The sequence below is a fragment of the Salvelinus fontinalis genome, chromosome 33 (genome assembly GCF_029448725.1).
Source record: "Salvelinus fontinalis isolate EN_2023a chromosome 33, ASM2944872v1, whole genome shotgun sequence".
Taxonomy (NCBI): domain Eukaryota; kingdom Metazoa; phylum Chordata; class Actinopteri; order Salmoniformes; family Salmonidae; genus Salvelinus; species Salvelinus fontinalis.
Window position 1 is genome coordinate 27,536,711 of NC_074697.1, and position 14,560 is coordinate 27,551,270.

Genomic DNA, 14,560 nt, shown 5'->3' on the forward strand with positions numbered 1-14,560 from the left:
CCAGAGCAGCGAACAGTTTTGACTGGGCTGAGCGGGAACTGTACTTCCTCAGTGGTAGGGAGGCGAGCCGGCCAGAGGTGGATGAACGCAGTGCCCTTGTTTGGGTGTAGGGCCTGATCAGAGCCTGAAGGTACTGAGGTGCCGTTCCCCTCACAGCTCCGTAGGCAAGCACCATGGTCTTGTAGCGGATGCGAGCTTCAACTGGAAGCCAGTGGAGAGAGCGGAGGAGCGGGGTGACGTGAGAGAACTTGGGAAGGTTGAACACCAGACGGGCTGCGGCGTTCTGGATGAGTTGTAGGGGTTTAATGGCACAGGCAGGGAGCCCAGCCAACAGCGAGTTGCAGTAATCCAGACGGGAGATGACAAGTGCCTGGATTAGGACCTGCGCCGCTTCCTGTGTGAGGCAGGGTCGTACTCTGCGGATGTTGTAGAGCATGAACCTACAGGAACGGGCCACCGCCTTGATGTTAGTTGAGAACGACAGGGTGTTGTCCAGGATCACGCCAAGGTTCTTAGCGCTCTGGGAGGAGGACACAATGGAGTTGTCAACCGTGATGGCGAGATCATGAAACGGGCAGTCCTTCCCCGGGAGGAAGAGCAGCTCCGTCTTGCCGAGGTTCAGCTTGAGGTGGTGATCCGTCATCCACACTGATATGTCTGCCAGGCATGCAGAGATGCGATTCGCCACCTGGTCATCAGAAGGGGGAAAGGAGAAGATTAATTGTGTGTCGTCTGCATAGCAATGATAGGAGAGACCATGTGAGGTTATGACAGAGCCAAGTGACTTGGTGTATAGCGAGAATAGGAGAGGGCCTAGAACAGAGCCCTGGGGGACACCAGTGGTGAGAGCGCGTGGTGAGGAGACAGATTCTCGCCACGCCACCTGGTAGGAGCGACCTGTCAGGTAGGACGCAATCCAAGCGTGGGCCGCGCCGGAGATGCCCAACTTGGAGAGGGTGGAGAGGAGGATCTGATGGTTCACAGTATCGAAGGCAGCCGATAGGTCTAGAAGGATGAGAGCAGAGGAGAGAGAGTTAGCTTTAGCAGTGCGGAGTGCCTCCGTGATACAGAGAAGAGCAGTCTCAGTTGAATGACTAGTCTTGAAACCTGACTGATTTGGATCAAGAAGGTCATTCTGAGAGAGATAGCAGGAGAGCTGGCCAAGGACGGCACGTTCAAGAGTTTTGGAGAGAAAAGAAAGAAGGGATACTGGTCTGTAGTTGTTGACATCGGAGGGATCGAGTGTAGGTTTTTTCAGAAGGGGTGCAACTCTCGCTCTCTTGAAGACGGAAGGGACGTAGCCAGCGGTCAAGGATGAGTTGATGAGCGAGGTGAGGTAAGGGAGAAGGTCTCCGGAAATGGTCTGGAGAAGAGAGGAGGGGATAGGGTCAAGCGGGCAGGTTGTTGGGCGGCCGGCCGTCACAAGACGCGAGATTTCATCTGGAGAGAGAGGGGAGAAAGAGGTCAAAGCACAGGGTAGGGCAGTGTGAGCAGAACCAGCGGTGTCGTTTGACTTAGCAAACGAGGATCGGATGCCGTCGACCTTCTTTTCAAAATGGTTGACGAAGTCGTCTGCAGAGAGGGAGGAGGAGGGGGGAGGGGGAGGAGGATTCAGGAGGGAGGAGAAGGTGGCAAAGAGCTTCCTAGGGTTAGAGGCAGATGCTTGGAATTTAGAGTGGTAGAAAGTGGCTTTAGCAGCAGAGACAGAAGAGGAAAATGTAGAGAGGAGGGAGCGAAAGGATGCCAGGTCCGCAGGGAGGGGAGTTTTCCTCCATTTCCGCTCGGCTGCCCGGAGCCCTGTTCTGTGAGCTCGCAATGAGTCGTCGAGCCACGGAGCGGGAGGGGAGGACCGAGCCGGCCTGGAGGATAGGGGACATAGAGAGTCAAAGGATGCAGAAAGGGAGGAGAGGAGGGTTGAGGAGGCAGAATCAGGAGATAGGTTGGAGAAGGTTTGGGCAGAGGGAAGAGATGATAGGATGGAAGAGGAGAGAGTAGCGGGGGAGAGAGAGCGAAGGTTGGGACGGCGCGATACCATCCGAGTAGGGGCAGTGTGGGAAGTGTTGGATGAGAGCGAGAGGGAAAAGGATACAAGGTAGTGGTCGGAGACTTGGAGGGGAGTTGCAATGAGGTTAGTGGAAGAACAGCATCTAGTAAAGATGAGGTCAAGCGTATTGCCTGCCTTGTGAGTAGGGGGGGAAGGTGAGAGGGTGAGGTCAAAAGAGGAGAGGAGTGGAAAGAAGGAGGCAGAGAGGAATGAGTCAAAGGTAGACATGGGGAGGTTAAAGTCACCCAGAACTGTGAGAGGTGAGCCGTCCTCAGGAAAGGAGCTTATCAAGGCATCAAGCTCATTGATGAACTCTCCAAGGGAACCTGGAGGGCGATAAATGATAAGGATGTTAAGCTTGAAAGGGCTGGTAACTGTGACAGCATGGAATTCAAAGGAGGCGATAGACAGATGGGTAAGGGGAGAAAGAGAGAATGACCACTTGGGAGAGATGAGGATCCCGGTGCCACCACCCCGCTGACCAGAAGCTCTCGGGGTGTGCGAGAACACGTGGGCAGACGAAGAGAGAGCAGTAGGAGTAGCAGTGTTATCTGTGGTGAGCCATGTTTCCGTCAGTGCCAAGAAGTCGAGGGACTGGAGGGACGCATAGGCTGAGATGAGCTCTGCCTTGTTGGCCGCGGATTGGCAGTTCCAGAGGCTACCGGAGACCTGGAACTCCACGTGGGTCGTGCGGGCTGGGACCACCAGGTTAGGGTGGGCGCGGCCACGCGGTGTGAAGCGTTTGTATGGTCTGTGCAGAGAGGAGAGAACAGGGATAGACAGACACATAGTTGACAGGCTACAGAAGAGGCTACGCTAAAGCAAAGGAGATTAGAATGACAAGTGGGCTACACGTCTCGAATGTTCAGAAAGTTAAGCTTACGTTGCAAAAAAATCTGATCTGATTGACTAAAATGATATAGTACTGCTGGCTGGTGAAGTAGCCTGGCTAGCAGTGGCTGCGTTGTTGAAAGTGAAGCTGGCTAGGTGACCTCGACAATTTCTCTAAATTTCTCTAAACTACACAATTATCATGGATACAAGGACAGCAAAGACAACTAGCTAACACTACGCTAATCAAGTCGTTCCGTTGTAATGTAAGTTTCTACAGTGCTGCTATTCGGTAGAAGTTGGCTAGCTAGCAGTGTTAGCTAGCAGTGTTGGCTAGGTAGGAGGACGGCAGCGCGGCAGGCGAAAATAGCTGGCTAGCTAACCGATAATTACTCAAAGCTACACAATTATCTTAGATACAAAGATAGCAAAGAAAACTATGTAGCTAGCTAACACTACACAAATCAAGTCGTTCCGTTGTAATGTAATCGTTTCTACAGTGCTGCTAATCGGTGGCTAGCTGGCTAGCTAGCAGGGTTGACTACGTTACGTTACGTTACGTTAGGACGAGAATACCTGGCTAGCGAACCTCAGTGAACCTCGATAACTACACAATTATCTTTGATACAAAGACGGCTATGTAGCCAGCTAAGTAGCTAGCTAAGATCAAACAAATCAAAGATAGCAAAGACAACTGTGTAGCCAGCTAACACTACACTGATCAAGTCGTTCCGTTGTAATGCACTCGTTTCTACAATGCTGCTATTCGGTGGCAAGCTGGCTAGCTAGCAGTGTTGGCTACGTTGCGTTACGTTAGGACGAAAATAGCTGGCTAGCGAACCTCAATAACTACACAATTATGTTTGATACAAAGACGGCTATGTAGCTAGCTAAGATCAAACAAATCAAACCGTTGTAATGAAAATGAAAATCAGACCGTTGTACTATAATGAAATGTAATGAAAAGTTATACTACTATTCGGTAGACGGTGGACGTTTGCTAGCTGGCTAGCTGCTGGGCAGATAGCAGTGTGGACTACGATAGACGACGAAATACGATAATTACGCAATTATCTTTGATACACAGACGGCTATGTAGCTAGCTAAGAAGAAATTGCTAAGGTTGGACAAATTAAACCGTTGTACTATAATGAAATGTAATGAAATGTAATGAAAAGTTATATTACCTGCAGAGCAAATGCAAATGCGACCGCTCGCTCCAAACCGGATGTCGAGGTCCATTTTAACATTTCCTGTTGTGAGATGATTGGCTCACACCACTGGTTAGAAGTGTGAGCTGAGTCTGTCTATAGAGAGAACTGGGGATTAGCTACAGCAGATCAATGTGTTCCTTCTCCTCAGGCATGGAAAACCACTGTTTGTTCAGCCCCTGGAATTGCATGGCCATCCTTTCCATAATGAAGGCCTGAGAGCTACAGGGGAAATTATAATCTTCTGGACCATGTTGTTTTCAATGAAAACAATTGTGGTACCCTTTCTTTTGGTATGCATTATTGTGCTTTAGATCAGGGTTTCCCAAACTCGGTCTTGGGGCCCCGCCTGGGTGCACGTTTAGTTTTTTGCCCTAGCACTACACAGCTGATTCAAATAAAAATGAAAAGCTTGATGATGAGTAGATTTTTTTCATCAGCTGTGTAGTACTAGGGCAAAAAAACTAAACGTAGGATTCTACTGTACGTGTGTATCTTGTATAATGTATTGTGTATACAGCGGGTCTCCCAGTTGCAGGAACCCAGAGTACTAGTGGAGCACCACTCTGTGGAGCCCAGTGAGTCACAAGCCTCATTTCCTCTTCCTCCAGATGCATCCAAGAAGTCCCAGGAAGTCCCAGCAGAGGACTTTGACATCGACATGGACGCCCCGGAGACTGAGAAGGCGGCCGTCGCCATCCAATCACAGTTCCGGAAGTTTCAGACTAAGAAGAAGACTGACGACAAGTCATAGTGACCGCAGGGTTTCCCTGTAGCTGTGGAGACCTGGCAGGGGTGGCTTGGCGTGGTGTCATTTGCATGTATACATATTCATACCATACGAACTCAAGGGGTGGGGTCGGGGGGGAAAAAGAAAGGCAGAAGCCTGTCGATCACTGACATGTCTCTGAAACTGCATACGTAACCTATTATTTGATTGATGTACCAATAAATTGCAAAGTTCTGAAGATCGGTTTTCTGTCCCGCCATTTTGTCCATCCATGGTGTGTAGCTTGTGTAATGTGTTAAGGAATGTATTAATGTATTTATTCTGCTTTTTACCTCCACCGTCCCTTCTGTATTTATCAGGGTTTCTCCATGTAGAATAGAAGATGATTTCACCACATTATAATATAAATGCATTTTTCTTATCTGCATGGCACCCTCAGGCTATGATCTACTGTGTAACAATGTACATTGAATTTAAATAAACATTCTGTGCGGACAAGTGCATATGTCAAAATATTAGAAAGCGGGTAAATTACCTGCAGGTATGTATCAAGCATGGCATGTTGTTATTGTAAGCCACTAGACCACAGGTGTCAAACTCATTCCACGGGGGGGGGGGGGGGGGGGGGGGGGGCGAGTGTCTGCAGGTTTTTGCTCCTCCCTTGTACTTGATTGATGAATTAACATCACTAATTAGTTAGGAACTCCCCACACCTGGTTGTGTAGGGCTTTATTGAAAGGAAAAACCAAAAACCTGCAGACACTAGGCCCTCCGTGGAATGAGTTTGACACCCCTGCACTAGACTATCTTTGATGGATGGCATTAGCATAGCCCTGCAGGGTAGCATGGGGACTCGGTCATATCCCTCTGGAACTCAAAAAAATTGCATATTCTTCAGAATGAGGTGCACCACTCCTATGTTGCCTTCCCTCCCCTCTACAGTGTTACCATCCCAATGAGCAATAATCCTAATTTATTAATTATCCTTATTCAATTCCGTCCTCCTCCTTACTCATGGTTGTTAGAGCTCTCCTTACTTGCAAACAATTTGCTTAATCCGTAACTAACTGGGAGCTTTTCCCTGAACACTGTGATTAATATTTGATTGGCTATTGAATGTTTTAGAAGGGTCATCGCTACGCTGCCTTCCAAATCCCAATAATTTAGCTAGTTGGAAACAGTGAATCAGGTCCAGAATTATTGGATCCCTTGATAAAGATGAGCAAAAAAGACTATAAAATAAATAATACAAATACTGAGATACAGTGCCTTACTGAGATACAGTGCCTTCATGTAATGGACATACACAAAATAATCCAAATTGGTGAAGTGAAATGAAAAAGACTTGTTTCAAATTATTTATTTTTTAAAATAAATACGGAAAAGTGGTGCGCACATATGTATTCACCCCCTTTGCTATGAAGCCCCTAAATAAGATCTGGTGCAACCAATTACCTTCAGAAGTCACATAATTAGTTAAATAAAGTCCACCTGTGTGCAATCTAAGTGTCACATGATCTCAGTATATATACACCTGTTCTGAAAGGCCCCAGAGTCTGCAACACTACCAGGCAAGCGGCACTACACACAAGGAGCGCTCCAAACAGGTCAAGGACAAAGTTGTGGAGAATTACAGATCGGGGTTGGATTACAAAAAAAATATCCGAAACTTTGAACATCCCACGGAGCACCATTAAATCCATTATTAAAAAATGGAAAGATAATGGCACCACAACAAACCTGCCGAGAGAGCCGCCCACCAAAACTCACAGACCAGGCAAGGAGGGCATTAATCAGAGAGGCAACAAAGAGACCAAAGATAACGCTGAAGGAGCTGCAAAGCTCCACAGCGGAGATTGGAGTATCTGTCTATAGGACCACTTTAAGCCGCACACTCCAGAGAGCTGGGTTTTACGGAAGAGTGGCCAGAAAAAAATAAGCAAACACATTTGGTGCTCACCAAAAGGCATGTGGGAGACTCCCCAAACATATGGAAGAAGGTACTCTGGTCAGATAAGACTAAAATTGAGCTTTTTGAGCATCAAGGAAAACGCTATGTCTGGCGCAAACCTAACACCTCTCATCACCCCGAGAATACATCCCCACAATGAAGCATGGTGGTGGCAGCATCATGCTGTGGGGATGTATTTCATCAGCAGGGACTGGGAAACTGGTCAGAATTTAAGAAATTATGCTAAATACAGGGAAATTCTTGAGAAAAACCTGTTTCAGTCTTACAGAGATTTGAGACTGGTACGGAGGTTCACCTTCCAGCAGGGCAATGACCCTAAGCATACTGCTAAAGCAACACTCAAGTGGTTTAAGGGGAAACACAATGGAACCCATCCAAATTGAAGGAGCTGCAGCAGTTTTGCCTTGAAGAATGGGCAAAAATCCCAGTGGCTAGATGTGCCAAGCTTATAGGTGAAAAGTTATGCATGCTCAAGTTTTCAATTTTTTTGTCTTATTTCTTGTTTGTATCACAATAAAAAATATTTTGCATCTTCAAAGTGGTAGGCATGTTGTGTAAATCAAATTATGCAAACCCCCCAAAAATCTATTTTAATTCCAGGTTGTAAGGCAACAAAATAGGAAAAATGCCAAAGGGGGTGAATACTTTCGCAAGCCACTGTATATTGTATGCTGAAACAATTGGGAACTTATATAATGTTGTACTAATGCAAAAGCTCAGAGAAAGAGATTTTGTTTAACATAGTAAAACAAATCTCAAAAACATAAGGGTCAAAATTATTGACAACTCAGTTTTCAATGCCTCATCTTGCGAGGTTAATGACACTGAGCCTTTTTCTAAAATGTTTGATGAGATTCGAGAACACATTGGGAGGGATCTTAGACTATTCCTCCATACAGAATGTTTCCAGATCCTTGATATCCTTCGTCTGAGCTTATGAACTGCCCTCTTCAATTCAAACCACAGGACTTCAATTGGGTTCACTTCCAGAGACTGAGATGGCCAATGCAAAAATTGGGATTTTGTGGTCAATTAACCATTTCTTTGTGGATTTTAATGTATCCTTGGAATTATTGTCTTGCTGGAAGATCCACTTGCAGCCAAGTTTCAGCCTCCTGGCAGAGGTAAGCAGCTTTTTGGCAAACACTTCCTGGTACTGGGTAGAGTTCATGATGCCGTTGACTTTAACAAAGGCCCCAGGACCAGTGGAAGCAAAATAGCCCCATAACATCAAAGATCCACCCCCAAAATAGGTATGGGGTTCTTTTCTGCTTATGCATCTTTATTTCGATGCCAAACCCACCACTGCTGGGTGTGGCCAAAAAGCTATATTGTCATTTCATACAACAAATGTAAACACCTAGAGTTTGCTAAACTGCATATTCACTTATATTGGAACCAGTGCTTTGGTCAGATGACATGAACATACATGTAGAAATCTTTGGCCACGCACACCAGTGATGGGTTTGGAGTTGAAATAAGGAAGCATGAGTAGGGTTGTTAGGGTGACCATATTGCCACAACGGCAGTCACTAGTCATGACCGCAGTCAAATTCCACTTGACTGTTTTGTCACGGTAAATGGACTTCTCCAAGCTCTGATGCTGCTGATGGTCATTAGTAGCCTACCAAACTAACTGCCTGGTACTCAGCACTCTATTGTCCCTCTAATCACTCTTACATCAATGCAAGTGTAATAAAACAAATTATAATAAACACTTCATGAGAGCCGATGACCTCATGTTGCACAACATTTCTATAGGCTATGCAATAGAGTGAAAAAACAGAGTTTGATGGCCTCTATTAAAGAGAGGGGGATTCCATCAGCTTTCTACAGTATAGTATAGGCTAGGCCTACTATATTTATTTCTCAACTCTCCTAATATTAAGCTCATTGCTTTGCTTTACAACAGGAGTATAGGCTACCTGGCTGACATGGAAATGAACCAGGGAAAAGCATCCTCCATTCACTATTTAAATACATAGACTACATGTATTTTTATCCCCTGCCACTGTTCCGTGACAGGTGCATGATAATGGTCCATCATAAATCAAAACTAATTTCACATATATTATTTAGTATAGCCTATGTAAAGACAAGATTAAATCAAGAATAGTCTGATGGGTGAGAATATTAGCCTATTATCACAAGGGAATGATGCCCAGCTTGTGTGCAGTAAGGCAAGAAACATCACATTTTTCATATCATAGTCGCACACCTCATGTAGCCTGGCCCATAGGCCTATATGTTTTGATAATGTTTGTATCACAACTAAAGTCGTGAAATAACTTCTTAAAATGAATTCCATTAATCTTCTTTACTACATGTGTAGAGCCTAACTGGCATACGTAGGCAGTGTGTGAGTTTCAAGTTTGGGGAAGATCATTTTCAGCATTAAAATGCACCTTTATAATGCATCATAATATAGCATTACATGCATAGCGCATTTGCGGTCACTTTTGAGAATGGTTTTCTAATTGATTGCATTTTGGAACAATTGTGCTTATAGCCGACTGCCATGTTCCCATTGCTGTATGTATAATGTGAAGAAATTGACAAATAGTTCATAAACATTTTAAGCTAAATTTTCTGTTTAAGAGGAGGACTCTCGGAACTTAAGCTGAAGCTGAACTTTAGCCTCGTTGCTTTTAAAATATTTTTGGGGATGCGAGTGGTTGTATTAATTTGGGATCTATCGCATCCCACAACTGTCCCAGACTATGTATGGAGTATTTATTTCTCGTACAGTAGGACAAGTTGAACAATAGAATAGGTCAATTTTTGTACTATGGGGGATAGTAGATTGACATAGGCTAGTGCTTTTGCTGTTTGTTAGGCCTACTCATCTTGTTGGCTGACGAAAAGTAAATGTGGACAGTTCTTCTAACATCTTCAATATGCGCCTCGGAATTTGATAAGGACACGCTGTGTCTGTCTTCACTTATAGCCTACTTCAGAGCGGAGATGGCTGTGAGGAGGACCAGATCACATGACGGGCATTGGCTAATAAGAATGTATATATCTGAGAGAGCCATGTGAGTGAGAGCTGCTTCAGAGCATGCAGCCGGTAGAAGGGAATAATAGTTATTATATTCAGCCCAGGGCATAAAAGCCACTGGCCGCAAAAGGCATGGATTTTCAAGGGGGGTTACAGTCACATAAGGTGGATGCTGCTGGGAAATTCGAGGCATAATTCAAGGCAGTAAGTGCTTGTCAAAATGTCAATGAGAGACTGATGAAGTGTGTGCAGCCTGTGCAAGAAACTAGACAGAGCTCATGCCTTTCATGCAACTTCTTTCAAATCATCATTATAGTCACATCATGGTTTTTCCTAAATGTATTAAAAATAAAAACACAAATACCTTAATTCCCTAAGTATTCATACCTTTTGCTATGAGACTCGAAATTGAGCTCAGGTGCATCCTGTTTCCATTGATCATCCTTGAGATGTTTCTACAACTTCATTGGAGACCACCTGTGGTTAATTAAATTGATTGGAAATGATTTTGAAAGGCACACGCCTGTCTAATATAAGGTCCCACAGTTGACAGTGCATATCAGAGCAACAACCAAGCCATGAGGCTGAAGGAATTGTCAGTAGAGCTCCGAGACAGGATTGTGTTGATGCACAGATCTGGGGAAGGGTACGAAAATATTTCTGCAGCATTGAAGGTCCCCAAGAACACAGTGGCCTCCATCCTTAAATGGAAGAAGTTTGGAACCACCAAGACTCTTGCTAGACCTGGCTGCCCGGCCAAACTGTATAATCGGGGGAGAAGGGTCAGGGAGGTGAGCATGAACCCCTTCTGGAGACACTTCCAGAAGGACAACCATCTCTGCAGCACTCCACCAATCAAGCCTTTATGTTAGAGTGGCCAGATGGAAGCCACTCCTCAGTAAAAGGCACATGACAGCCCGCTTGGAGTTTGCCAAAAGGCATCTAAAGGACTCAGACCATGAGTAACAAGATTCTCTTTGGCCTGAATGCCAAGCGTCACATCTGGTGAAAACCAGGCACCGTTCATCACCTGGCCAATACCATCCCTACGGTGAAGCATGGTGGTGGCAGCATCATGCGGTGGGGATGTTCTTCAGCAGCAGGGACTGGGAGACTAGTCAGAATTGAGGGAAAGATGAACAGACAAAGTACAGAGAGATCATTGATGAAAACTTGCTACAGAGCACTTAGGACCTCGGAATGGGGCGAAGGTTCACCTTCCAACAGGACAACGACCCTAAGCACACAGCCAAGTCAATGCAGGAGTGGCTTTGGGACAAGTCTCTAAATGTCCTTGAATGGCCCAGCCAGAGCCCGGACTTGAACCCGATCAAACATCTCTAGAGAGACCTGAAAATAGCTGTGCAGCGCCGCTCCCCATCCAACCTGACAGAGCTTGAGAGGATCTGCAGATAATGGGAGAAACTCCACAAACACAGGTGTGCCAAGCTTGTTGCGTCACACCCAAGAAGACTCAAGGCTGTAATCGCTGCCATAGGTGATTCAGCAAAGTACTCAATAAAGGGTCTGAATACTTATGTAAATGTCATATTTCCGTTTTTTCTTTTACTGTTTTTGCTTTAACATTATGGGGTATTGTGTGTAGATTGATGAGGGGGGAAACGATTTAATCAACTTTAGAATAAGGTTGTAACGTAAGAATATTTGGAAAAAGTGAAGGGGTCTGAATGCTTTCCAAATCCATTGTATAGCCCAACGTTTGAGTCACGACTAAAGTTGCATAAATAACTCCAAATTAAGCATATAGTAGGAGCTGTTTTTTTGTGAACCGCTCACAGATTTGAGTGCGTGTGCGCACTCATTCAGAAATTGTTTGGAGAAAATATCCTTTCTATTTTATTCAGCTTTGTTCAATTGTATTCTTCATAATGTAAAATAATACCTATGGAATTCTTGTCGGCTAAATGAACTAGTGTAGCCCACAGCCATGTGGCATAGCCAGATCAGGGTCTAATATAAGAACAACTCAGAGTATGTAATTCTGTTCTTCTGAAATAGACTACATTTTCTTCATATCATGTTTCTTTAGACCTGTCTAAAATAAATCATGGATTTATTGTGGTGGTTTAGACTATATTACATGGATTTATTACACTTTTTACATTTTAGACATTCCAAAGGTCTGCATCAGTGGCTTGTAGGCTAATGGAAGCCGGGAGATGCTAAATGTGTTCATGTTCATTAACAATCAATTACCGTGAGACCGGCAGTTATTTGCTTGACAATCACCGACTGACAAAATTTCATGACCTCCACAGCTCTAGTTAGTACCAATTGGTATTGGACAGTTTTGGACAAATATCCTTGGACATCTCTCTCTCTGTCTCACCTTGAACCTGCAGAGCCCCAGTTGTTGCTGGCCACACAGCTTAAGTTCCGAGAGTCCTCTGATTTCATTATCCAGATGAAGCTGCCGTTGCTTTGGCCACTGCAGCGTCCATCAATCAGAACAGTGGCAGGGTACCATTGCTGTTGAGAGAATGTTATCATAGTAAAACCATGATTACGATTTTGACATACCTACATTGTGTTGAATCATGTGACAGATAGGCCTTGACCATAGAGATGTATAGAGATCATTACTTGGAAATTACCTGGTTTTGCATAGACATTGCCATTGAGGGCTTTCATCATTTTAAAGTAGTCAACTGGGTGGAGATTCCTATGAGTTGAGAGCAATTAGTCAATGATCAGAGCATTGTCTTCTTCAAATTGGTTTTCCTAGTTTGTAAATGGCTTAACTGCCATCTAGTGGCCACAACAAATGAATGACAATATTTGGTTCAAGACTCCAGCATTGCCAATGGCGGTAAGTTACCAATATTAGCTTGACACTTTTTTCAAACATCAAAAGAATAATAAAATGGACTCCTTTAAAATGTAGATAGCCTCAATAGCGCTGTCACAGATGCCATAATGGTAGATACAACGTTGTGATCTCTATACAGCTCTATGGCGTGACTTACTTTCCCTTCAGCCACTTGATGGTGGGGGGTGGATCTCCGACCGCCTTGCAAGGCAGAATGATGTCCTTCATCCAGGGTGTAGTCACTGTTCCGTTGAACGTCAGGATCCTGGCAGGAGCTAGGGGGGTTACACACATGCATCCCTGTGACTTTACCATTCTATTCCAATGGATAACAATGATGAATAATAACAGAATGCAAGCAATATCCTAGATATCATATCAATCAACATCATACTGCAATCACGAATATTTCAGAAACATCAGTTTTGATTCCCAACGTTCAATAGTTACACTGTTACACAGGCAGCCCGTACCTTTGGCCCGAGGTTCCACTGTGATGGTCTCACTGCTGTTGCCTCGCCCAGCAGCTGTCACGGCAACCACCCAGATGCTGTACTTCCTGTTGCGGGCCAGGTTTGGCACTCTGTAGAAATACACATCAGGAGAAGCCTCAAACTCACTCATCACCTGAAGAGAGGGAAGGAGAAAGGGAAGGGGGTTACACGTCTACGTATTTATCATACAACTTGAACAGGGGAGTAATCTTCATGAGCTTTCTCTCTCCCTACAGGACTTTCTAATACAGCCCAGAATGGGAGAACTGGAGGCAGTGTTGTAATGAGCATTCAAGGCTGCTGTGAGAGCTGTGTTAATAATAATAGAGCTCCGTACCGGGGGGTGAAGGTTGGAACAGAAGACAATGTACTTCCTGATGATGCCGTTGAGTTTGAGAGGAGGGAGCCAGGACACAAACACCACGGAGCTGGTGGCAGCTGCACTCTTAACCCCCGCTGGAGGCCCAGGGACTAGAGGGAGGAAGGAGGGGCATATTATGTTAAACATACATATATACTGTATATATGAATAGAAACAGTGAAGATGGGCTTATATGGCCTCATTGCAGACAGTGCTGTACTACATGCATAACTTGAACTTTTGAGGGAATCATGCTTTGATGTCAATGTGAAAGCATATGCAGAAAACTACTGTCACATATGGTGGATCTCTGATGTTACGGGGTATTTAGATTTTCCTTGTTTCTTTTTATCTCAAGTACCTTTTTTCTGGGTAACAATGAAGTACCTTACTCTGTTTTCATTAAAGATTGTCAAAAATAAACAGAAATAACTTCTTAACTAAAAGCAATTTTCTCAAGTAAGAATCTTGCTAGGACTGTCTGGGAGTGGTTGTAACGGCTGTCAATGTCGTTCTCCTCCTCAGACGAGGAGGAGCATGGATCGGACCAAGATGTGGAGTAGGAGGTATTCATGATTTTAATGGCAAACCAACAAACACTACAAATTAACAAAACAACAAACGTGACTAACCTGCAACAGTCCTGTGTGGCCCAAATGCTAACACAGGAAACAAACACCCACAAAACACCAGTGAAACCCTGGCTGCCTTAGTATGACTCTCAATCAGAGACAAACGATACACACCTGTCTCTAATTGAGAATCATACCAGGCCGAACACAAAACCCCACATAGAAATAGAAAACATAGACTTCCCACCCAACACTCACGCCCTGACCAATAAAGACATATAAAACAAGAGAAAACAGGTCAGGAACGTGACAGTGGTTGAGTGGCGGGCCTAATTGGAGAAACCTAACGCGAAGGACTTGTAACAAAAAAACAAAAAAAAGATCTAGCTGTTATTAGCAGAGGAGAGCAAACTCTCTATGTTATAGGTCTATGAACTTATACCAGGTCCAAAACCCCACCCATGCAAAACAAGCAGACATTTCAGGCAGTCTTTTCAAACACCTCTTACACTAAAAC

At 44.6% G+C, this 14,560-nt stretch overlaps 2 protein-coding genes across 2 annotated transcripts in view; one reads left to right on the forward strand and one right to left on the reverse strand.

The window, feature by feature from the left end:
• LOC129831920 (calmodulin regulator protein PCP4-like) overlaps window positions 1-5,314 on the forward strand; it is a 57,892-nt gene extending 52,578 nt beyond the window's left edge. The window contains exon 3 of the mRNA XM_055895540.1: window positions 4,698-5,314. Coding sequence (XP_055751515.1) covers window positions 4,698-4,840 — 143 coding nt within the window. The 3' untranslated portion in view covers window positions 4,841-5,314. The remainder of the gene's footprint in view (window positions 1-4,697) is intronic.
• Window positions 5,315-12,769: 7,455 nt separating this feature from the next.
• On the reverse strand, window positions 12,770-13,576 carry LOC129831566 (cell adhesion molecule DSCAM-like). Its single transcript, XM_055894924.1, has 2 exons — window positions 13,090-13,576; window positions 12,770-12,891 (listed from the first exon to the last, which is right to left on the reverse strand). Exons 1-2 carry the CDS (start codon window positions 13,238-13,240, stop codon window positions 12,770-12,772), a joined length of 273 nt encoding a protein of 90 aa, XP_055750899.1. The 5' UTR covers window positions 13,241-13,576.
• Between the last annotated feature and the right edge of the window lie 984 nt (window positions 13,577-14,560).